Raw genomic sequence first — 25,074 nt, 5'->3', positions numbered from 1 at the left:
TTATATTTAGTAAATTATATTAAGTAAATTATATTTAGTACATTATATTTAGTAAGTTAAGTAAGTTTCATCCAACACACAAATCAAAGAAAACGGACAATACAACTTTAAACTAAATCTATAACTAAACAAAACTACAGCTGAAAGATAAAAACAACAAACATTAAAGACTAGACAACAGCTAAAAGGTAAATAAAACAACAGCTAAAAGGTAAATAAAACAACAGCTAACAAGTAACCAAGACAACAGCTAAAAGGTAAATAAAACAACAGCTAAAAGGTAACCAAGACAACAGCTAACAGGTAAATAAAACAACAGCTAAAAGGTAAATAAAACAACAGCTAACAAGTAACCAAAAAAGCTAACAGGTAAACTAAGACAACAATCTCTTCATCCAGCCTTCTGTGTTTAATTTACTCAAAGAAACAGCAGTCTGATTCATTTATTATTTAAGTGCAGTAACCAACAACTGACCACCAGAGGGCGCCCTCTCTATATAAAGTGATTTATAAACGATATAATGCATTTATTTTAAACCTTTAACTTTAATTAGAGTCTTACATCATTGTTTGATGAATTATTTATATTAAAGCTGCATTTTTACTTTAGACCTTTTCCTTCATTTTACTTTTCAAACTTTTAATCAATTTAATTAGTTTATTTTCCTTTGGTTTTCTAATGAAAATACCACAAACCTTTTTATTGATTGAATTGAAATGATTAATTTGATTGAACTGCTTTTTTTGATTAGGATTAAAATATTTGATTTTACATTTTACAGCTCATTGAGATAGTTCAGATTAAACACATAAATTAAAAGGAAACATTTACAAGTTAAAAAGGTTGCTTTCATATGCTCATAAGTCTTCTTCACCTACCTTATGTGCTCCATTAACATTCAAACATAATATTAAGTTCATTGATAATATCACAGTCTGTGATCACAGAATATCACAGACTTTTACTTTAGGAGCATCTATGGCTCATTTACAGGATTGTACAATACGTGAAAAGTAAATGATACATTCTGATACATTACTCATTTTAATTGAACTAACTGTTTTTTTCAACTGAAAATACTTCTTACCTTTGTAAAAGAAAAGTCAAATAATATTGTTGCCACGAGCGGAGCAAATACGAGGAGGACATCAGCAACCTGTACAAACAGCTGGAAGACAAGAATAGACTAAAGTCAAAGACAAGACACAACATTAGAAGACAACCTGCTTAAAGATTCAAACTAAATACAAATACTTTCATTTTCTCAATTATTATTATTCATTTAATTATTATTACTTGATGTCCTTTTCTTGTAATAATTCACAGGATGATGAGATCAACCAACAGAGTCTGGCTGACAAACTGAAGGAGCAGAAGATGGACCAGAGGAGGTTTGTCTCTCAGCCTATGAAATACAAAAGAAATATCAAGTATTTTCATTTAAACATGGATTTCATAAGGATGATCATTTTTGCATGAACTCACTCTGACCCCACGTCCCTCCCAGGAGGAGCTGTGCCGGCTGCAAACGGAGAACCAGCTGGCCAAGGAGGAGGTGAAGGAGGTGCTGCAGGCGCTGGAGGAGCTCGCCGTCAACTACGACCAGAAGAGCCAAGAGGTGGAGGAGAGAGATCAGACCAACCTGCAGCTGGCAGACGAGCACAAGACGGTACAGATATGTTTTAGGAGAAAGTGTTCATCTTGAGTTCTGCAGAAACATACAGACTGTTTTGTGTGAGTGTGTGTGTGTGTGTGTGTGTGTGTGTGTGTGTGTGTGTGTGTGTGTGTGTGTGTGTGTGTGTGTGTGTGTGTGTGTGTGTGTGTGTGTGTGTCTGGTCCTACTCTCGTAGCAGTACCAGTGATGTCTGTGAGCTGTGAGAACGGACACACACATTTATATACACACACACATCTTTCACACTCTCAACGTCTGTAACCTCCCTCTCATCCTCAGTCCTCAGAGTCAAAGGGGAACGGCTCAGCGGTGGAGGAGGAGTTCACCGTAGCTCGGCTCTACATCAAGATCAAGTCTGAGGTCAAGTCTCTGGTGAACCGCAGCAAACAGCTGGAGAGCACGCAGGCCGACGCCCACACAAACATTCAGGCCAATGACAAGGAGACATGATGGAGACGAGGACATCGAGGTGAGGACACAAATCCGTTTATACATCTCCACAAAACTCTGGAGGAGCAGCTGGAGAGCCAGCTCACCACAAGCAGCTCAGCCGCCTCAGAGACCAGATCCAAGACCAGCAGAGGATGATGGACGAGCTCATTCATTTACAATCATAAACTACTTCAATTAGAAGTGCCAGATTTCATACACTCAAGCAGACAGCAACATTAACTCTGGCCACATTATACATTTTATTTTCCTCCTTTTTGTTTCAACCAGGGCCTGTTACTGGAGCAGACTCATGACAGACAGCTGGAGAAAGATGCAACACTACAGAAGCTCATGTATGTACCAGCTAACACATCACATCTCCATTATTCATTAGTATGTGTGTCCTCAAGTCATCCACATTTTCTGTCTAGACTGCTGAATGATCAGAGGATCAGATCAGAGGATCTGAAGGGCCTTCAGGAGGCTGTGCTGAGTATTTCATCCCCCCATTTAAAGTGTCACGTCATTTAAAAACCCAACAGCTTTTGGTCCTCGTTGTCTGAACTCAGCTTAGTGTTGTAGTCAAGACCACACTAAGACCACACAGAGTCACAAATATGTGTGTGTGCAGGGGACCTTTTACTCACTTAACACCGGGAAGGTTGTGGTCGTAACCGGGGACTGAAGTTATTTCATGTTTTTTCCTTCTAGTCCCAGACCGAGACCTTCAAACTGTGGACTCTGATTGGCCTTTTTTTGTTAACGATGCTGAGGTCACCAAACCAACAGATCACAAGTTCAAATGGACTCAGTGAAAGATCAAGAAACATCCATCCAACACAACCAGACAAAATCAAATGAATGATCACCTGTCTGTCCATGTAGCTTTGTTTCTGAACGTCTGAACTCATCGGCCTTCTTATATCTGTGAATCTGTAGCTCTGGATTTATCAACAGGAAGTGCTCTGGTTATTAACAGGAAGTGCTCTGGATTTATCAACAGGAAGTGCTCTGGATTTATCAACAGGAAGTTATAAAGGAAACAGGAAGTTGAGGGTTCTTTCTTTAATCTGCTCACAGCAGGCAGCAACAGAAATGTAAGTTCCTTTACTGAAGTTAAGGTTTAGCATTAGCATGTAGCTTAACATAAGCATGTAGCTTAACATTAACCTTGTTATAATTTGTGACGTATTGCATCTGATGTAGCATACCACGTGGCTTAGCATTAGCATGTAGCTTAGCATTAGCATGTATCTTAACATTAGCCTTGTTATAATTTGTGACGTATTGCATCTGATGTAGCATACCACGTGGCTTAGCATTAGCATGTAGCTTAGCATTAGCATGTAGCCGCCGTGTCTGTCGTCTCTCTGCAGCCGTACACCTTCAGTATGATGAGTTTGGTGAGTGATGTTTGACTAACAGACTTTAATAATCCACACACACAGTCAGTCATGACATGCCAAAGAAAACGATTGAAACAGCTTGAACAACTTAAAAAAACAGTTTTTATTTCAAATCAAACATTTTGAACCTCCTCTCTACAGATACACAAGTTTACAGAACTCTGGACTAATAACTCTGAAGCTAACATCTCAAAAGTACAATCACTTTACTGCACAAGTTTACTTTTTCTTTACATTTAATTTTATTTACCATTTTGTACTTTTTGCACAATTTAGAATGTATTACTGTAAATATTATGTATCTTATTTTACCTTATTTTGGTTGTACTGCACCACGGGACGGAGACAAACGCAATTTCGATTCCACTGTATGTCTGGCATATTTTGAAATTGACATTTAAGTTGACTTTGAAAAAAATAAAAGATAGATGATACCAGACCTTTTCATTTCTACATACTCACATGTGTTCAATGAGGAACCTCTTTGTCTTTGTCTGTCCAAACTAAATGTAGACTTTGTCTTTGTCTGTCCAAACTAAATGTAAACTTTGTCTTTGTCTGTCCAAACTAAATGTAAACTTTGTGTTTGTTGGTCCAAACTAAATGTAAACTTTGTCTTTGTTGGTCCAAACTAAATGTAAACTTTGTGTTTGAATTTCAGGAGCTGCACCTGAAGGGAGCAAAGAGATGATCTCCTCTTCTGATTTCTTCACCAGATTGAAGGAGTGAAAACTACAAGACACAAGAAGTTTAGTCATTACCAAAGTTCTATATAAATCCAAACAATAAACTAATACAAGTTGTTGCTAATGCTAAGCTACATGCTAATGCTAAACCTTAACTTCAGTAAATGAACTTACATTTCTGTTGCTGTGTGCAGATTGAAGAAAGAACTGTCAACTTCCTGTTTCCTTTATAACTTCCTGTTCCCTGAATGATCCAGAGAGAGGAGAGGTGTTCTTGGTGTTCACATATCATGTAAACAGTGTCTCTAGTGACTTCACTGATGCTCCTTTTAACTTTGAACCATATTATCCTAATATATGATTGACCATATGTATATATAATAAATAAAATATTATGTCATGGTGGGAACAATGGATGATTAATGAATTTAGGTTAGTACACTATATTTAGTACATTAAGTCATCCAACACTTTTAAAAAAAAGGGTCTGACATGTTCACAAAACTTCAGACACACTTGATCTTCTTTTTCATGACCCTGTACTTGTGTTACTCACAAAACACCAGGGGGAGCCAACACATGTAACTAACTTTTGTTCAACACTCTCAAAACTTCAGATACTTTTGCCACCCTAGCAGTTCCGGGAACAGATGCCGTGGAGGCTGGACTCGAACCAACATCTATCCATTGCAGATGCAAGGACGATTCCACTCAGCCACCGGTCCCTTCATACTTGGTGATGTGTTCCGGGCGTATTTATCATCGTCATTTCAGATTTTGACTTTAAAATTTGCCTGATAAGATTCCAATCCTCCATCACCAGACACAGTGGGATTTGAACCTATGCTCACCATCTACAGAGCTCAGAAACCGCAATCTTATCCACTACACTACCGATACCTTCATACTATGACATGTGCTCCGGGCGTATTTATCTTCATCATTTCAGATGTTAGACTTTAAAATTCACTGAGTCCAGATAGGATTCGAACCCACCACCTCTGGACTCTAAGTCCTCCTTCTATCTCTTGAGCCACAGAGACAGATGCTTGACTATGTTTCTCAGATCTCTTGAGTCTTTCCTTTGGACCAACACCTTTAAGATAATTGTGTGTGTGTGTCTTTCCTGTGGATCCATACTGACAGGTGTTTCACAATGTTTCTCCTCTTGAGTCTTTCATTTAGGACCGACACCTTTAAAATTCACTGAGTCCTGATAAGATTCGAACCCACGACCTCCAGACTCCAAGTCCTCCATCTATCTCCTGAGCCACATAGCCAGATGCAGACTATGTTTCTCATGCTGGATCTGTGTGTTGTTTTGTTCAAGTCTGCATTTGTTTGTCTTCCTGGCTTGGCAGACAGCAGGTGGAGTCAGGAAGGCCGTTAGTCCACCTGGGTACACCTGAGTCCATCAGGACTCTGCTTATAAGTGGCTTCCAGTCTAACGTGTCTCCCCTCTCTTTCTCCCAGGCCTCCACCAACTGGTTTGCTTTTGTTCACACTTTACAACACTACACTCATCCACACATTGCATTCATGACTGATTTACATAATTATGATTATTTGATAATAAATTGACTTCCTTTTAAACCTTGTTTCATGTGATATCCTTCCTTTGTCACTTACTTTGAGCCAGTTTGACACGTCCTGCAACAACTCTAAAATGAAGGACGACCTCATGTTTACTTAACCATCTTTGCACTACTCACCACTGCACCACTATCCTATTTAGCCTTGTACATATTAGTCTTTGTTTATTAGTTTATTGTTGATATTTAATATTATACCTTTGTACAAAGAGAGCTCAGTTTACTAAAGTAAAATTCCTCGTGTGTTGAAGCATACCTGTCCAATAAAGCTGATTCTGAAGGATTTCTGTGGCTTTGATAACTGTTGGAAATAAACTCCTCAAAAAGTTTGGAAACATTATTTTGTCAATTATTTCTTTAATAATACTAATTGGTGTTGTATTTTATATCGTTGGAAAGCCTGATCGGTCACCTTTACAACGAGGTATAACTTGTAAGCATCGTGCATTCATGGAATGTGCAACACAGCTAAACGTGTGAGTAGCACTCTAAAGAAATGTGCCAAAATGGACACAGCAGTAGTTTTATTACAATAAAATATTGAACAGACATGATGACCTCATGATGACACGTTACATCAGCACAATACAATAAGGTGTCACAGGTGAGGGGGTTACTACACTACTACCCCCACTATCCTCCAGCCCCATTGGGTAGGAGCTCAAAGCTTTCTTAATGTTGTTTTATTATGTTCCAGGTTTTAGGTCTTATCGATGTCAACAGCTGATGTTAGCTACAAAGTGTTATCAGTTTTGTGTGTTGAGCAGATTTAAGGAGTTATGACCTCCTTTAGACATGGACATACAGCGCTGGTATTACTTCCTGATGTAGGCAGCATCAGTGTCCTGTTAAAAGTTAAACTCTCTTTAACCCGTCAAAGGAGAAGTGATTCAAATCATTTTCAGGGAAAATAGTTCACTTTAACATTCAGGACACTGATGCTACCTTCAGGATAACGTTAGATCAGGAAGTAATACCAGCACTGGATGTCCATGTCTAAAGGAGGTCATAACTCCTTAAATCAGCTTTAACATCAACATACAAAAACACATAACGCTATGTAGCTAACATAAGCTGTCGACTAACGATACCTAATAGATTAAAAAATAATAATGTAGTTTTACATTAAACACCTGATGTTCCTCAACTCTAAATCGACTTCTAGCTGATCAAAAAGGATGAAGTCAAATGATTAAAATAACTGAGTCTAAACATCTACAAGACCTAAAACCTGGAACATAATAAAACATTAAGAAAGCATTGAGTCTCCTACCTGAGCAGGAAGACGGCCACCGACGGGGGATCCTCCTGGAAGACGTCGACAGAGTTCCTGTTGGAGAAGAAAAACTAATTTTAGTTCATCAAGTTAATAAAACTCAGAAAATGTTTGTGATTATACAACATTGTGATGATTGGAATAAACCTGAGTTTCATCATTCACTGTAAATTATCTGTGTTTAACTTCACTTTAAGGCTTTTGGATGAGACTGAAACAAACTTAAATTCAAATTTTAAATGTAGAATATAATATAGAAACATGAAGTATAAGGTCTTAAGAAACATCTTAACAGATTTATCTTATATTATAAATTCTACAAGTTTGTTTACCTTTAACCTGATCGAGCTTTGGGGGGAAAGAAACTGCTCTATACATATATATATAATATATATTCAGAGTTGTAATTGATCTGTGATATTATCAATGAACTTAATATAATGGAGCACATCAGGTAGGTGAAGAAGTTATGAGCATATGAAAGTTAATAAAATCAAGGCAAGGAAGAAGAATTTTTAAACAACCTTTTTAACTTGTAAATGTTTCCTTTTAATTTATGTGTTTAATCTGAACTATCTCATTGAGCTGTAAGATGTACTCTTATATCAAATATTTGAATCCTAATCAAATAAGCAGATTTAATCAAATTGATCATTTCAATTCAATCAATAAAAAGGTTTGTGGTATTTTCATGAAGAAAAACTAAAAAACTAATTTAATTAACTAAAAAGGTAAAAATGCAGCTTTAATATAAATAATTTACCATACAATGATGTAATGTTAAATATCAAATTACTTTATTGACTTACAAAATTAACTGTCACAAAGACTCTAATTAAAGTTAAAGGTTTAAAATAAATACATTATATCGTTTATAAATCACTTTATATAGAGAGGGCGCCCTCTGGTGGTTAGTTGTTGGTTACTGCACTTAAATAATAAATTAATCAGACTGCTGTTTCTTTGAGTAAGTTAAATACAGAAAGCTGGATGAAGAGCTTTTACTTTTAAATAAAATAAATGAAGTTTATTCATATTACTTTATCAAGATGAACATTTAATCTCTGAGCTCTGTGAACAGTAATGTTTAGAAAATCATTTTACCTCAGAGCTACAGCACAGAGCGAGGAAACACCTGCACACACCTGTACAAAGAAACAAGAAGAAAACCCTGAATGTTGAGTTCAAACAACAACTTTCTCTTCACTTTTGGTTGAATCTTTCAGACAGACGATGTTGTTATGGTTCAGTTAGCATTAGCATTAGCATTAGTTTTTTCTTCTTCTTCGTCTTCAATTCTTCTTTTCGCAGCATTTTCATCCAAACTCGGACACCCGTCATCCGCTCGAGTGGTCACAGGGTCGATATTAACTTTGGCGCACCTGAGGAGCACACCTGAACGTGATGCGCAGCAGCGGAAGTGACGTTGGGCGTGTCACTCCCAGGTAAAGGTCGTATCGACGTAGAGAAGTCGTTGTGAATTAGGAGACACAATAACAATAACTAAATTAAGTAAAACACCGAAAATAAATAAAACATTCATTTTTAGATTTATAATCTGTGGATCTGTTGTTTAAATGATTTGTCTATTAGTGAAATTATCCAAACACTCCTGCTTTTATACCAAACAAAACACTAATATTTTACATTACAAACACATGTTCAATCTTGTAGTAGTTATAGGTGTAGTCACTTTAATTTCCAAACATTTACAAATGATTAAGTCTTTTCATTTAGTTTTTTTTTAACATATTCTGAGATAAGTATAAAAGATGGTTGAAAATATTGGTAGGTAAACTACTGTATGCTATACAGAAGTAACTGCACTATTTATATTTTTCCACACATTTATGTGGTGGAAAAAAAGCTGAATCGTTAAAAAGAGGAAACATTTGTGTTATACTGACTGATGGATGTAATTGTAACTCAGTGCCAGCAGAGGGCAGCAGTGTAATATGATGCATGATGCAGACCTGACGAGGCTGTTAACCTCCAGGTGAGCTATACTGTAATATTTACAGTCTATGGTTGTAAAGTGTAGAAGTTACATTACAGCCACAAAGAGTTAAAACCTTCAATATCATGTAGATCATTTGAAGCACAACAAAGCATTTAATTATAATAAAATATATACTTTAAAACACTTAGCTGTCGTTATTTTTAGCCATCACATATTCATAATGAATGTGTGTGTATGCAGCATGTTTCGTGTAAGTAAAGCCAATATGTAGCCTATTACATTATATAATCATGGGGAACTTTATCACAATAAATAAATGGAGCAGAAAATACTCAAAGTAAAGTACAAGTACCTTAAAAAATGATGAATAAGTGGAGTGATTTAGTAATCCCATCATGACTGTTAATAACAGGCCTCTCCATTCACTGTGATCAGAGCTGATTGTCCACAATTTCTGAAAATATTGTGATGATGTTTCTTTGTTTCTCAGCACTTCCACCATGGGTGCCTTCAGAGTTAAGAATCTAATCCACCACGCCACAGATGCCCTTCACACTTTGGGATTTTCTCCAGGTGTATTTGGACTTTAAAATTCACTGGACCCAGGTGAGGTTCGAACACACAATCCCCGGACTCAGAGTTAGTCTTCTAGCTCACCTGGTGAACAAGGCCAACCCGCGGGGCACTGCAGGGCCCTGCTGCACACCCACCAAAATGTCGCCCATCAATATGCTGTACTTTAACCACAAAGAGCAGATAATCTATGGAAAGATCCCATCCATGGTGGTCGACCACTGTGGCTGTTCTTGAGGAGACCCTGGTGTCTGCAGGACACAGAAGCTTTGTTTTCAGTGAAAGGGATGTAAAATATTTTGTCTCAAGTCTAAACTAAGACCCAGTAGCATCCCATTTAGAAAGGGGCACAAGGATTACTTCCAAGGACAGGACTCTGAAGTTGTTTCTTAATTCACAAGTTTGGCTGACAGCTGATTTTAAAACATAAAATATGATAAAAACAACAGAAACTGTGGTCCTACTTTAGGTTTTAGCTCTGCATGTATGTGCTTAGCATAGCTCCTCCATGCATCATGCCTTCTTTGGAGCATCCTGAGACATTACAAACCATACTTCATGTCCACAAAGTGCAGTGAACATGGGGGAATTATTACAGAAAACCAAGGAAGTTCACAGCTTTGAGGCAACTGTCACCTTCATGAAGTTGTTTTTTCCTCATGTGTCGCTCTGTTAACTTGTGCTGATGCTGTCCAAATCTGACGCACTCGATGACATCTATGAATGCAAACACATGTGTTAGTAAAGAGATAATATACAACGAAAGTCATTCATCACTATGAACAAAGATAAAACATAAGAAACATTATAGGAGCACATATTTTAAAGTGCACAGATAGATTGAAAACTTGAACCTTGACCAGAACAATCCCTGCGTCTTCCATGTGTGCCTTTATTTTTGAATGCAAGTGCAGTATTGTAAAAGATTTTCAAAGCTTGGTGTTTTATAGCTTCAATGCACAACGCATTGGAAGTATAACAAACAACTTGACACGAGAGTTGTCCGGTTCCATTCAATTATCCGGATCGTGTTCACATGACTGCAAAATGACATCAACTGGGATCATTTCAAAGCATGGTTTGACAAGTTAAGTTGTAATAAAGTGGGTTGAGGACAAAGGGCTTATGATCTTGAATCAAAACTTTTTGTGCAGTTGAGAAAGTTTATAACTTTTTCTGTGTCCTTTACTTGAATCTTGTATGTTTGGGAAATGTTGTCTTTTCTTCCAGATAGAACTGTAGGGACGGAAAGTCGGGAGAAAAAGAGAAAAAGAAGGAATGTTGTTCAGCAAAGGGGCTGGCGATGAATCAAAACCAGCCTGGTGTTTTAGTCTAGCCTAATTGTAAAGCACGAGTCTAACCTGATAAGTCACCATCGACTCCTCTGGTTAGCTTTTCCAAAGCTGCCACAGAGAATCTTTATCTCAGTGGACAGAATGATTTTCCTGCATTAGTCAGAATGAGGCTGCATCCAGTCAACATTTTAAGAACTGCAGCTAAAGGACTTTCTCTACTTTTAAGTTCAATTGTTATGAAAATGATGTTGGTAGTAAAAACTCTTTGCTGTGTAGGAGTTAAAATATACTGGTTTGCATGGATGCTCTGATCCAAACTTCAACTCATACCTGCTTCCATGGAGAGGCAGGTATGGATAACATCTGAACCTTCTTTGTTTACGACCATCACTGACTGGCTGGTAAAATCGTGCATAAGCTGCAAGGACAGTTTTTCTTTTCGTGATCAGCTGATCATGATATGAGGGCAGGAACTGTGATCACAGAGGGAGGCTTGATGTTGATTGGAAGCTGAGTGCAGATGTCCTGAGTGTTGATGTGCTTCACAGGAGTCCTGACCCAAACGCTTTTTGTTCTGCTGTTGGAACAGGACGTCCACAAGCGACAGTTTCCTTTGAGTCGATTAAGCACATAAGAACAAGTGTTTATTCCTTTATCTTGCACATATACTGAGTATTTTCATGAAAAAACACACGTTTTGTTAATGGTATCAGGGTGAGCTTGCTAACTGACAGAATAGCCACCGTCCGTCCTTCTCATTGGCTGTTGAAAATGAAAGGGCGGGCTCATGTTGTTGATCCTAAGCGATGATTGGCTTACGCTGTTTCTGCACAGCTGTACTTTAAAGTACAGTACACAACACCGAAAGAAGGCTGAGGAGCTGCTTGGTAAAGAAGCTGTACAATTTCCTTTTTAGGAAATAAAAATACTTTTTCTGTCAGATATTTTCACGTTTCCTCTGACCTCTGTGTGTGTGTGTGTGTGTGTGTGTGTGTGTGTGTGTGTGTGTGTGTGTGTGTGTGTGTGTGTGTGTTGGTAGTAAAAGAAAGAAAATAAAAAATGTTTTGATTATAATATAAAGTGTTTGAAGCTTTTATTTTAAATGTGTTTTTACTAAGTGTAAATCTGCCAGATTCTCCATATTTACACTGTTTGTTGTGTCTATACTGCCCCCAATGGACAAAATGTGGAACTACATTTGTGTTTTAAAAAACATTTGATTTTTCCCCACTCTTGAGAGCGTAGTTAGCTCATATATGTATTGAAAAATGAAGCATTAGCTATTCTGTCGACAATCGAAGGTATTTAATTTTATTTAAACTAAAATGGTTCGTACACTGTCTCCATCGACCCCGAACGGAAGTGGGGAAATATTGGATGTTAAATGAAACAGCATAGTTTGGCTGCCATCTAGTGGACATGATCAAGTTCTGCAAGGTGAGCCCCATTCAGCCTGAGATTTAAGATCGTCAACATCTGTGAGACTTTTCAATACCACAAGTTAAAAATGAATAAAATCTGTATTCAAATCTGTAATTTAACCAAAAGCTGCAATAAGAGAAACATGTACAGGTTAGCAGATACTAATGGAGTCTTTTTGGTGCATCATAAAGTTAAAACTACATCTTCTCTTTGAACTGAATGTATTTGTCTGTAAGCAGAGTGCGAACGAGAAAGCGTATTCCTTCTGGTTGTGGATCGAAGGAATCCTGGATGTGATTAAAAGACACCTGCTTTCCCTTTGGAACGACGGGTGAGTGCTGCCGTGTGTGTGTGTGTGTGTGTGTGTGTGTGTGTGTGTGTGTGTGTGTGTGTGTGTGTGTGTGTGTGTGTGTGCAGCTCCATCATGGGCTTCATCAGTAAGGAGAGGGAGAAGGCTCTGCTCAGTGATAAGTGTCCCGGGACCTTCCTGCTCAGGTTCAGTGAGAGCAGCAGAGAGGGAGCCATCACCTTTACCTGGATGGAATACGACCTCTGCAGTGAGTGAAGGACTGATGCTGTTCATGTCTTATGTAAAGGAAGAATGTGAGACTCTTTGATCCAGTAGATATCTCCCTTTAGCACCAGCATTAAACCAGAAACATACAATATGCCCAGATAGGTCGTGCTGTGCTACCCCCAAAACTTTCCGCTCAGTATCTGACATTTTCTGATATTTAAATTGAAGAACAGTTTCCTACTCCCTCTCTCTCTCTTTCACTCTGTGGAGCCGTACACGAAGAAGGAGCTGTCAGCCGTCTCTCTGCTCGACATCATCCGTACCTACAAAGTGATGGCTGCCGAGAACATCCCAGAGAACCCGCTCCGCTTCCTCTACCCCAACATCCCAAAAGACAAGGCCTTCGGGAAATACTACCCCAAACCCACAGAGAGTAAGTGTTCTGGTTCCACAGTAAAACCATATGATCTGTTTATAAAATATGATGCTGTCTTACATTTCAAGTATTAATGCTTCTTTTAAGAGTGTTTATTAAACTAACAATCTGCAGGTGCCGTAAAAACATTCGACCTTTTATACAAACGAGCTGATGAGAGGTTTTTTATTACCTGTAATTTCAGCAAAGTATCTTATTGCAAACTGCACGTTTATTTAATGCTTATTGGGGACTAAATGCTGTTAATGTTGAATCTGTGTTTATTTGACTTTTAGCTCAGGAGCCCATGGATGTGGAGAACAATCCAGAGAGGAGCAGCTACATGAAGACAGAGCTCATTTCTGTCTCTGAAGTGTGAGCAGAGAATGTCACCTTTTAAACACAAAATATTTTATTGGTAATGCATTGAGCAGATTTAACTTGGATTTGCTTTCTGTTCAGAGATCCGTCCAGACTGCAGGACAACATGTTGCCCATGTCTCCTGATGACTACAGGGCTTTGTCACAGTTAGTCGGCCCCAGAGACATTGATGCTGTGGTGAGTATTTTGATAAGCTGCTGAACCAGCTTCTGTGAGCACCTCTTTAAATACTGCTGTTGACAGTCTGCACAGGGTTTTTTTTACAGGTGAAGATTTCTGTTAATTCATCACCTGTAAAGAAACAACACCTCAGATGATTGTAGACGAGTAAACTGCATGATATGTCCATCTGAGATGAACCGGCAGATGTGTAGAAATTTAAACCCAGCTTTACTCTGTCTGTATTTATCTGTTATTTTGTCCTCATTGATCTTAAATGCAGTTGCTTCAAGTATTGTCGTGTCGCAAACCAGTAACCAAAGCTTAAATTTGGAGATGTTTTTATGGGGTTTGGCCAGTAATGGGAGCTAAGTTTTGCTGTGTGTTTTTTCTTCCTCTTGCTCTGCTCAGACCAACAATCTGCTTGGATTTGAAGAGCTTGATGTTCAGGTAGAGGCAGCCTCAGTTTGTTGCTCTACACTGAATAGTGCATCAGCTTAAGTGTCATTTTCTTTATGTGTTGTTGCATGCATGACATCTAACATACAGAGAAAGAAATTGTAGCGTATCTACTTTTAATATTTATATATATATAACTCGGGGCACCATCCTTGTTAAGTAAGGAAACTAATATTACTTGTAGTAATTAATGAATCTATAAATCGGTCTCATATCATTGGGATGAATTCTCAAGCAGTAAAAACCATAAAATTACACAGACAAAGTATTGAAAGTTTATATGAAAGTTTAATAAAGAAAAATGATGAACAGAAGAATTTAAAGGAAATGCACAAGTAATATCAGTATAATTACAACAGTGATATAACTTGAATAATAATATTGAATTGTTTAAGTTGCCATGGTGAGATCCTTATGTCAAGTTTGGAGTTTAACTATATTGTTTGAGGGATTTAACGAAGTGGGATTTTGAGAAATAAAAATAAAAAGGGAACTTAATAAATTTGGTGAAAGTTGACTCTGAGGCTCTGATTCGGATACCACAAGCTTGACTCAACAACCCAATCTCATAATCAGAACGCTTCCTTACTGAGACGTAGTGTTCAATTGAACTCTGCCGAATAGTACCAAGACTTCCCGTCGAGTTCTTTCGGATCAGGAATGCCGGTGGCCCACAATAACCGCCGTAGCAGGTCCGGTCGGAGTGAGATGGGTTTGAAGAAAAACACAGCGGTCCAAGCAGTTGTCCGTGGGTCCTTCTCTCAGCGGCTCAAAGAGTCTTAATTAACGTTCGTCAGGATGGACGCTCGTTGATCCTCACTTGACTTGAATGGTCTCTTGTAGTCAAATGTGAGGATAGAAAAAAATAATGTTCTGGAAGACGAATGATCAATACTTCAAAAAAGGGAAAAAGACAGAGGCGCTCAATCTTAGGCTGTAAGAAAAAGCTTAGAATGCGGGCTTTAAGAATCAGGGTTGGTTTAAGTTGGATTCGAGTTCTGCAGGTCCTGCGAATCCGGACTTAAATTCAAAGAGTTTCGCGTCGGCAAAACTTGAAGAAACAAAGTGGTTTGAAACAAGGATTTAACAAGAGACGTCTAAGAGAGTTTAGAAGAAGAAGTTACGAGGAAAATTTACAAAGAAAAACGAGAGAAAAGCGAGAGAAAAAAGCGTACGCTCTCGAGAGACGAGCCACTTTATCCAGGGGATGACTTTCCGAGGGGGCGGGGCCTAATATCTAACCCGCCTCCGATGTTTACTTTATTTCAATCCACTCCGAGTTCTTTACTTATTAAGAGCATAAATAAGAACTTTGATCATATGAACATCACCATGTCAATATTCGTATGTAGGATTATTTCCGGCAGTAAACATTTCAGACAATTATGCAATGAAATAGACATTACGTCCAACCTGAAGACAGTTAGACGATTTCCGCCTGTATGGGAATGAAATCAGCATTATACCATTCAACATTCAAACACACATTAATATAGTATGAAGGGTATAATATCATATCTTAAAATACAAAATGTTTAACTAGGACAAAATCACATAGTAACTATCGTACTTCCTCCGTCCTGAAACTCAGGTCGGTACAGCGCTCTTGCCACTAGGGGGCAGTAGTGCTCCACGTAAGATTCAAGTAGAGTTCATCAGGTAATGTGATTTAGTTTCTCAATATCTAAGTTCGTCATAGATGATCGTAGCGGAATCGAACTTGTATGAAAGTGTTAGTCTTGATGTCATGGATACATATATCCGATTCAGGGATTGAACCGAAATTCTTTTTATAACAGAAATGGATTATGTTGGTTAAGGCAGTTCGTTCAACGTGTTGATTAACTCGGCAGACGGCTGTCTTGCTGGGATTGTTTATTGAGAAAGTCGTTTCACACGTATCCAAGTGTTCTGGTTCGCTAACTTGGATTAAAGGCTTATTGTTTTTTTATGACGTCCTGTTCTTCACAGTTAATCAATTGAATGGCTTTTGTTATCAGTAAACAGGAAGAGTGGGGTTTTCATTCATGTCCTGTGAGTTTTGGGTTGATTTCAGGTCAATATGTTACAAAATATTAATCAGAAAGTATAAAAATCTAAACATGTACTCCAGTTGCATGAATTTAACTGTTCTACATGCAAAGGCGTGAATTTAAGTCGTTTTCACATCTGCACTCCTGAAAATATCTAGATCATTTCAGGAGGACTGCTCCGGAGATTCTCCTGGTCTGGTTGTTCACATATCCACCTCACAGCTGGGGACTACAACTGTCAGACAGGAGGGGGGGCGGCGAGGGGTCTCCTGAGGTATACGATGCTATAATGAGAATATTTGTCTTTATATCAATGCTACGTGTAGTTGAACAGAATCACAATCTGAACTAAAGAGTGGAGAAGAACATACTGGAGAACAGGAAACATGCAGCAGCAGGTTCATTAGAGCACGGAGATGGTAGAGGTGGCGTGCAGACAGTCTGTGGTCGAGCAGCAGTCACAGGATATAAACGTCACTCCCCCTCCCATTGGCCCGAGGTGAATATTCCAGATAATATTCTGCTGCGTTCTCACATCAGCTCACTCTGACTAACTGTTGAAAAGAATACTACAGTAGGGTTCTGGCAGGAGAAACTCTGGGTGAAGTCCAAACAAAGAATTTGTGCGTTTGCATTCACACATACAGCTCCTCCTGCAAATATCAGGAGTTTTCTGCAAGTGTGAAACCCCTTTAGTCTGTCTTTTAAAGGGGTCTGTCTAAGACAGACTAAGACAGAATAACCTGTCCTCTGATTGTAAGCAACACTCTCTTTTCTTTTTCCTTTTCTGAAGAAAGCAAATCAATTCTGCTCTGCTTTTCTTCTTTCTGAGTGCAGACTTGGAGTGAGACCAAAACTGTCAACTGAGAAGTTTCTTCATTTCATCCAAGTCTTCTTTCTGTACTCTCTTTCAGTGTCTTTGTTTCGTCAGTGGTTGAACTCTGATGATCATTTTATCTGCTCTTAGAGGTGTGGTAAAGACCCTCACTACTTTTAAGTTAGATACAGGTCAGTGCAGTAACCAGTCACCTTCTAGACACATTTGAGTGATTACATTCACTCTGCTTGGAAGTCAAAGAATTTATATTTTTGCCCGATAATTACGAGGCAGAAAAGGCTTAAAAAGACATGGATTCAAAACAAAAACCCTTATCTGCCAGCTGTGTTTTATTTAGTTATAGTAGTTTACAGCTTTCATTGTCTGTTTTCTTTGATTTTGAGGAAACTTGTTTATTGTAGTCTTTAATTATCTACCACTAATAAGAAAATAAGAAAAATATATTGCCTAATATGTCATGGGAACACAATCTGCTTTCTTCCTCAGTAGTGAAATGCTCCAACGTACACAAGAATATGCAATCAATGAAGTTACACTTCAGATTCTTTGAGAGACTAACATGCATGTGTAATTAACAGACAATGGATTTTAGTTAACATAAGCAGTAAACAGTTGCTTTATAATTAAAAAAAATATTTTTTTTAAAAAGCATTAAAAAAAATATGTTATCTGTGATTAAGTCAAGTCATATTTATTTATAAAGAAATAAAACAAAGAAAGCAGTTTGAATTTGTTGTATCTAGAACAAGAAAGGTGAAAAGGAAAAATCCAAATGCAGTAATTCACAGAGTGACCACAGGAGGGCGCAGTTTCACCTTTAAACTCCATCTTTACACATTAGTATCTCAAACTAACTTCGGAGCTTCCGTACAAAGTTTTCACTCATCCCGTGTCTTCATTTATCTGCTTCTTAGACACTTTGGAGAACGAGAGGGAAAGGAAGAGAGAAACTGGAGGTAAACATCATTAAGCAGTGAATTTATCTGTGGGTAAGAATTCAGTCAGTGTCCTAAAGACCGGAAAACAGGTTAGCTTCGTCCCCTGCTAACGAATGCAGTGAGTTACCATGGTGACCCGAGTTTGACTTCGTCATGTTGCTTGGTTACCAAGAGTTCAAAGTTTAAAAAAACATAAAAACAAGTAAATTACATTAAGAAATATTTTTTATCAATAAAACATTTGATTTTTGACTTAGTCTTGTTCATGTGTCCTCTTATTTATAACTTTTTCATTTCTTCCATAGAAACTTTCCGCGACACTTCCGGTTGAAGCTTCCGGTAATCACGCCCAGGTGTGTTCAGGTGTTCTCAGGTGTGTATATCATTGTTTCGACCAGGTAAGCGGTGCGGACCGCGGGCAGCCTGGCTGTCGATCAAAGCGGCGGAAGAAGAAGGAGCCGGAGAAGGAAAGATGAAGTCTAGATACTCAGTGAGTCATTCAAAGTTTTGTGTGAAAAGACACAAAATAGAAACACGTGAGGCTGTATGCTAATGCTAACACGTGGGCTAATGCTCATGCTAAATGTTTGTTAAGCGGAAACATCATCAAAGTAAGATGATGATAACATTTATCAATATTATGAAGGTAACTTTTGAACTTGTTTTCTCCTGTTAAACTAATTGTTTAAACACCGGGTAAAAGTAAAGCCACTTTTAAAACAAAACTTATAATTTAAACTAATATTAGATTGAAGAGTTGAAATAAAACAATAACCTCAATTTAAGTTTCTTGACTAATATGTAAATTAGTTAATCCGAGGTCAAATGAATTTCTAAACATTACTGTTCACAGAGCTCAGAGATTAAATGTTCATCTTGATAAAGTAATATGAATAAACTTCATTTATTTAATTTAAAATGTAAAATCTCTTAATCCAGCTTTCTGTGTTTAATTTACTCAAAGAAACAGCAGTCTGATTAATTTATTAAGTGCAGTAACCAACAACTAACCACCAGAGGGCGCCCTCTCTATATAAAGTGATTTATAAACGATATAATGTATTTATTTTAAACCTTTAACTTTAATTAGAGTTTTTGTTCTTGTGACAGTTAATGTATGGTAAAGATGTTTCTTAAGACATTATACTTAATGTTTCTATATTATATTCTACATTTAAACTGAATTTAAGTTTGCTTTCAGTCTCATAGAAAAGCCTTAAAGTGAAGTTAAACACAGATAATTTACAGTGAATGATGAAACTCAGGTTTATTCCAATCATCACAATGTTGTATAATCACAAACATTCTGAGTTTTATTAACTTGATGAACTAAAATGAGTTTTTCTTCTCCAACAGGAACACCTGTCGACATCTTCCAGGAGGATCCCGCGTCAGTGGCCGTCTTCTTGCTCAGGTAGGAGACTCAATGCTTTCTTAATGTTGTTTTATTATGTTCCAGGTTTTAGGTCTTTATAGATGTTTAGACTCAGTTATTTTAATAATTTCATCCTTTTTGGAGGATCATCAGGTGTTTAATGAAATACTACATTTTTATTATCCTTAATTAAACACCTGATGTTCCTCCACTACAAAAAGGATGAAATGATTAAAATAACTGAGTCTAAACATGTATAAGACTTAAACCTGGAACATAATAAAACATTAAGAAAGCTTTGAGCTCCTACCCAATGGGGACGCCAGTGACGCCTTATTGTATTGTGATGATGTATAGAAAAAACACAGTTCATGTCTGTTTAATATTTTATTGTAATAAAACTACTGCTGTGTTCATTCTGCATCAGAGTGACTTCTGTACCTGTGGAGGAGAGAGGTGTTACATCTGCAATCAGGCTCTGGTTATCTGCCAGCTGTTTTATTTATAGTAGTTTACAGCTTTCATGTCTGTTTGAGGAAACATGTTTATTGTAGTCTTTAATTACATTAAATTTTATAATAAAATATATTCAAACAAGTTCACAGCTGTGTGTGACAAAGGAGGAAACAACTACTACAAAACAAATATCAGGAATTAAAGATGCTGACAACACATTAAGACTTAAACATTTATTAAAGTGATTTAAGAGAAAACTGCAAATGAAAGAAAACAGACAATAAAACTTTTAACTAAACAGGTAAACTTTAATCCAAAGAAAATCCTTCCAGCTGCAGCACAGATCAGAGTTCTCAGAGCGAGGAAACACCTGGAATATCAGACACAAGAAACAAAGACATCAGGGTTTAAAGTTCAGTTCAGGTTGCATCTATGGGTCATTTACAGCTAGGATTGTACAATACGTGAAAAGTAAACGGGCCATTCTGATACTAATGTTTAATCATTTAATTAGGTCAAAAGAATCACTACATCTACATCAAGGAGAGTGTCAAATTAAAATTTAAAAGAATATGACTGTGACTCAAACAGTTATAATAAAAACAATAACCAAGAAAAATACTCACCAGATGTTGAAGCAGGTGAGGCAGCGTGGTGTAGCATACATGTTAACAGCTCTTCATCTTGTTTTGGTCAGGCTGCCCCTAAAAGTGTTTTAAACAAAAAACACATCACAATTAGTTTAAACATACCAAATGTTTGTTATTGTAAAGTGTCTGGAGATAACTATTTTTTGTGATTTGGAGATAAGTGAATAAAAATGGACTGATGAATGAAAGTTAACATTAAGCAATAAGCATGTTTCCTAATAGAAAATCATTTACATTAAACAAGACGATTGAAACAGCTTGAACAAACTTAAAACAGTTTCTATTTTTAATTAAAATGCAAATCAAACATTTTTAACATTCTCTCTGTAGAGCTGCTGGTTGAGTGTGTGAAGAACAAAGACTTAAAGAAGGTGAGTGACAGTTTCAGACCTCATTTCTACATACTCACACGTGTCTTTGAATTGAATCATCAGCTGCAGGAGCCGCAAAATAAGGAGGGAGCCACCGCACCACCCGAAGGAGGGAGCCGCACCCCCCGAAGGGAGCCGCCGCACCTGAAGGAGGGAGCCACCGCACCACCCGAAGGGAGCCGCACATGAAGGAGGGAGCCACCGCACCACCTGAAGGGAGCTGCACCTGAAGGAGGGAGCCACCGCCGCACCTGAAGGAGGGAGCCGCACCTGAAGGGAGCCACCGCACCACCTGAAGGGAGCCACACCTGAAGGGAGCCGCCGCACCTGAAGGAGGGAGCCACCGCACCTGAAGGAGGGAGCCGCACTACCCGGAGGGAGCCGCCGCACCTGAAGGAGGGAGCCACCGCACCACCTGAAGGGAGCCGACCTCACGTCACTCGACTCGTCCGGCTGCAGGTGACGTCATCACGCTGCCAGTGCAGGAAGTAAAGAGATGGTCCTCTACATCCTCCACAGGTATGTGTACAGTCCTCCACGTGTTTGGTGCACGTAGGTTGACAGTCAGACAAACTCCTCTTTTGATTTATTCACCAGATTGAAGAAGGAGTGAAAACTACAAGACACAAGAACATTTAGTTTAGTCATTACCAAAGTGCTATATGAAGAAATTCAAACAATAAACTAACACAGGACAAAATAAAGCTTAGTTGTTACTAATGTTAAGCTACATGCTAATGCTAAACCTTAACTTCAGTAAATGAACTTACATTTCTGTTGCTGCCTGCTGTGTGCAGACTTGAAGATTAAAGAAGGAACCCTCAACTTCCTGTTTCCTTTATAGGCGGGGCTTGAATAGTCACTTCCGGTAGCAGTCTCTGACAGGTCAACAGGGGGTGCTATTGCACCATGCGTAGCTCATTAAAATAATCCTTAGTCGTTGTTTTTACCATTAATGAATGTATGTGGGTTCTTTTCAACATAGGTATGTATGTAGTTTGTTTCTAAATAGGAATATGTTGTTTTGTTCTTTCTGTATTCTAGTGTTTGAATAAATGTGAAACTTTCAATGACAGGCTTGTAAAACAATAAGTCAGTTCAATCAATCTTTATTTTGTAGAACTCAATACAAATGTTATCTCAAGACACTTTACAAAAAGCAGGTAAGAGAGAGTCTTGTCTGGGTTAAAGGCAGGGTTGGTCATTTTCTAAAAGTAGCATTCCCTCAGTGCTGCGTCTGCACCCAGAAGCAGACCTCAGCTCATTGCTTTCATTGTCAGGACCAAAAGACAATTTCAACCACAATCTTAAAAAGTGGATCTGGAGAAAATCACCAACCCTGCCTTTTAAGTAGTTTTTAGTCGTTACAGAAAAACTGCAGTAAGTACAGATTCTATTTGTGCTTGAAAACATCTAACATTGAACTGATTTTTGATTTTCTGAGGTTTTTAAAATGCTAAACACTTTATTTAAATGTTAACGGAGTGTAGATGATGATGCTGTGTCTGTATCTGTGCTCTGATCTCTGTTCAGTCTATATGTGATGATATATGTGCCATCATAAACACAAGACACCAAAAGAAGCAGCGGACACCGTTGATGTCTGTTCCTCGGGTGATGTTGTCAGATGTTGTAATCTGACGCACTCTCTCTCTCTCTTCTGTTGACCAGGGGGGAGACGGTCCTTCACCGAGCTGCGTCCCTGTGTCAAAGAACTATCTGTCATTATCTGGTCCAAGCAGGAGCCTCGCTCATCAAGACAGACCTACAGGTACAGTTCAGCTCGCACCCAAAACACACGCTAACCTGCAGGTTTTAAAATGGATATCTGCGTCCAGTTCTCACCATCAGTGCAGTCTGTGTGTGTTCGCCTCAAACCGGCATCTTCTCTCATTTTGTTCACATTTCCATGGAGGTTTGGAGCCTCACTGGCTGGACTCAGCAATGACCTAGATCCAGAGAGAGGAGAGGCAGACAGTGACATTTCTACATAAATAGTTTCTTTTATCACATATTTATTCACATATCATGTAAACAGTGTCTCTAGTGACTTCACTGATGATCCATATTTTATATTATTTTATATAATAAATAAAATCTTATGTCATGAACAATGGACCATTAATGAATTTAGGTTAGTATGTCATTTTAAAAAAAAGTTATTAAGTAAATTATAATAAGTAGATTATATTTAGTACATTATATTTAGTAAGTTAAGTAAGTTTCATCCAACACACAAATCAAAGAAAACGGACAATACAACTTTAAACTAAATCTATAACTAAACAAAACTACAGCTGAAAGATAAAAACAACAAACATTAAAGACTAGACAACAGCTAAAAGGTAAATAAAACAACAGCTAACAAGTAACCAAGACAACAGCTAAAAGGTAAATAAAACAACAGCTAACAAGTAACCAAGACAACAGCTAAAAGGTAAATAAAACAACAGCTAAAAGGTAAATAAAACAACAGCTAAAAGGTAAATAAAACAACAATCTCTTCATCCAGCTTTCTGTGTTTAATTTACTCAAAGAAACAGCAGTCTGATTCATTTCTTATTTAAGTGCAGTAACCAACAACTGACCACCAGAGGGCGCCCTCTCTATATAAAGTGATTTATAAACGATATAATGCATTTATTTTAAACCTTTAACTTTAATTAGAGTCTTACATCATTGTTTGATAAATTATTTATATTAAAGCTGCATTTTTACTTTAGACCTTTTCCTTCATTTTACTTTTCAAACTTTTAATCAATTTAATTAGTTTATTTTCCTTTGGTTTTCTAATGAAAATACCACAAACCTTTTTATTGATTTAATTGAAATGATTAATTTGATTGAACTGCTTTTTTTGATTAGGATTAAAATATTTGATACGAGTACATTTTACAGCTCAATGAGATAGTTCAGATTAAACACATAAATTAAAAGGAAACATTTACAAGTTAAAAAGGTTGCTTTCATATGCTCATAAGTCTTCTTCACCTACCTTATGTGCTCCATTAACATTCAAACATAATATTAAGTTCATTGGTAATATCACAGTCTGTGATCACAGAATATCACAGACTTTTACTTTAGGAGCATCTATGGCTCATTTACAGGATTGTACAATACGTGAAAAGTAAATGATACATTCTGATACATTACTCATTTTAAATGAACTAACTGTTTTTTTCAACTGAAAATACTTCTTACCTTTGTGAAAGAAAAGTCAAATAATATTGTTGCCACGAGCGGAGCAAATACGAGGAGGACATCAGCAACCTGTACAAACAGCTGGAAGACAAGAATAGACTAAAGTCAAAGACAAGACACAACATTAGAAGACAACCTGCTTAAAGATTCAAACTAAATACAAATACTTTCATTTTCTCAATTATTATTATTCATTTAATTATTATTACTTGATGTCCTTTTCTTGTAATAATTCACAGGATGATGAGATCAACCAACAGAGTCTGGCTGACAAACTCAAGGAGCAGAAGATGGACCAGAGGAGGTTTGTCTCTCAGCCTATGAAATACAAAAGAAATATCAAGTATTTTCATTTAAACATGGATTTCATAAGGATGATCATTTTTGCATGAACTCACTCTGACCCCACGTCCCTCCCAGGAGGAGCTGTGCCGGCTGCAAACGGAGAACCAGCTGACCAAGGAGGAGGTGAAGGAGGTGCTGCAGGCGCTGGAGGAGCTCGCCGTCAACTACGACCAGAAGAGCCAAGAGGTGGAGGAGAGAGATCAGACCAACCTGCAGCTGGCAGACGAGCACAAGACGGTACAGATATGTTTTAGGAGAAAGTGTTCATCTTGGGTTCTGCAGAAACATACAGACTGTTTTACATGAGTGTGTGTGTGTGTGTGTGTGTGTGTGTGTGTGTGTGTGTGTGTGTGTGTCTGTGTGTCTGTGTGTCTGTGTGTGTGTGTGTGTGTGTGTGTGTCTGGTCCTACTCTCGTAGCAGCAGTGACATCAGCGCCATCATCGGCACCACTGATGTCTGTGAGCTGTGAGAACGGACACACACATTTATATACACACACACATCTTTCACACTCTCAACGTCTGTAACCTCCCTCTTATCCTCAGTCCTCAGAGTCAAAGGGGAACGGCTCAGCGGTGGAGGAGGAGTTCACCGTAGCTCGGCTCTACATCAG

General features: G+C 37.9%; 1 protein-coding gene and 4 long non-coding RNA genes across 5 annotated transcripts in view; 2 read left to right on the top strand and 3 right to left on the bottom strand.

The window, feature by feature from the left end:
- LOC132959745 (uncharacterized) overlaps nt 1-21,229 on the bottom strand; it is a 65,092-nt gene extending 43,863 nt beyond the window's left edge. The window contains exon 1 of the long non-coding RNA XR_009667083.1: nt 21,204-21,229. This is a non-coding gene — a long non-coding RNA (uncharacterized LOC132959745). The remainder of the gene's footprint in view (nt 1-21,203) is intronic.
- LOC132959647 (signal transducer and activator of transcription 1-like) lies at nt 12,743-13,629 on the top strand. Its single transcript, XM_061032821.1, has 3 exons — nt 12,743-12,875; nt 13,044-13,268; nt 13,547-13,629. The coding sequence occupies exons 1-3, from the start codon at nt 12,743-12,745 to the stop codon at nt 13,627-13,629; spliced, it is 441 nt and encodes a 146-aa protein (XP_060888804.1).
- On the bottom strand, nt 20,193-20,989 carry LOC132959746 (uncharacterized). Its single transcript, XR_009667084.1, has 3 exons — nt 20,950-20,989; nt 20,517-20,594; nt 20,193-20,260 (listed from the first exon to the last, which is right to left on the bottom strand). It is a non-coding gene; the product is annotated as an uncharacterized LOC132959746 (long non-coding RNA).
- Nucleotides 21,230-22,273: 1,044 nt separating the features above from the next.
- On the top strand, nt 22,274-24,411 carry LOC132959753 (uncharacterized). Its single transcript, XR_009667088.1, has 3 exons — nt 22,274-22,291; nt 22,583-22,682; nt 24,355-24,411. It is a non-coding gene; the product is annotated as an uncharacterized LOC132959753 (long non-coding RNA).
- On the bottom strand, nt 22,609-24,682 carry LOC132959752 (uncharacterized). Its single transcript, XR_009667087.1, has 3 exons — nt 24,514-24,682; nt 24,116-24,214; nt 22,609-22,693 (listed from the first exon to the last, which is right to left on the bottom strand). It is a non-coding gene; the product is annotated as an uncharacterized LOC132959752 (long non-coding RNA).
- Between the last annotated feature and the right edge of the window lie 392 nt (nt 24,683-25,074).

This window comes from Labrus mixtus, chromosome 24 (assembly GCF_963584025.1).
Source record: "Labrus mixtus chromosome 24, fLabMix1.1, whole genome shotgun sequence".
NCBI classification, from domain to species: domain Eukaryota; kingdom Metazoa; phylum Chordata; class Actinopteri; order Labriformes; family Labridae; genus Labrus; species Labrus mixtus.
This window is presented reverse-complemented; position numbering and strand designations above follow the sequence as displayed.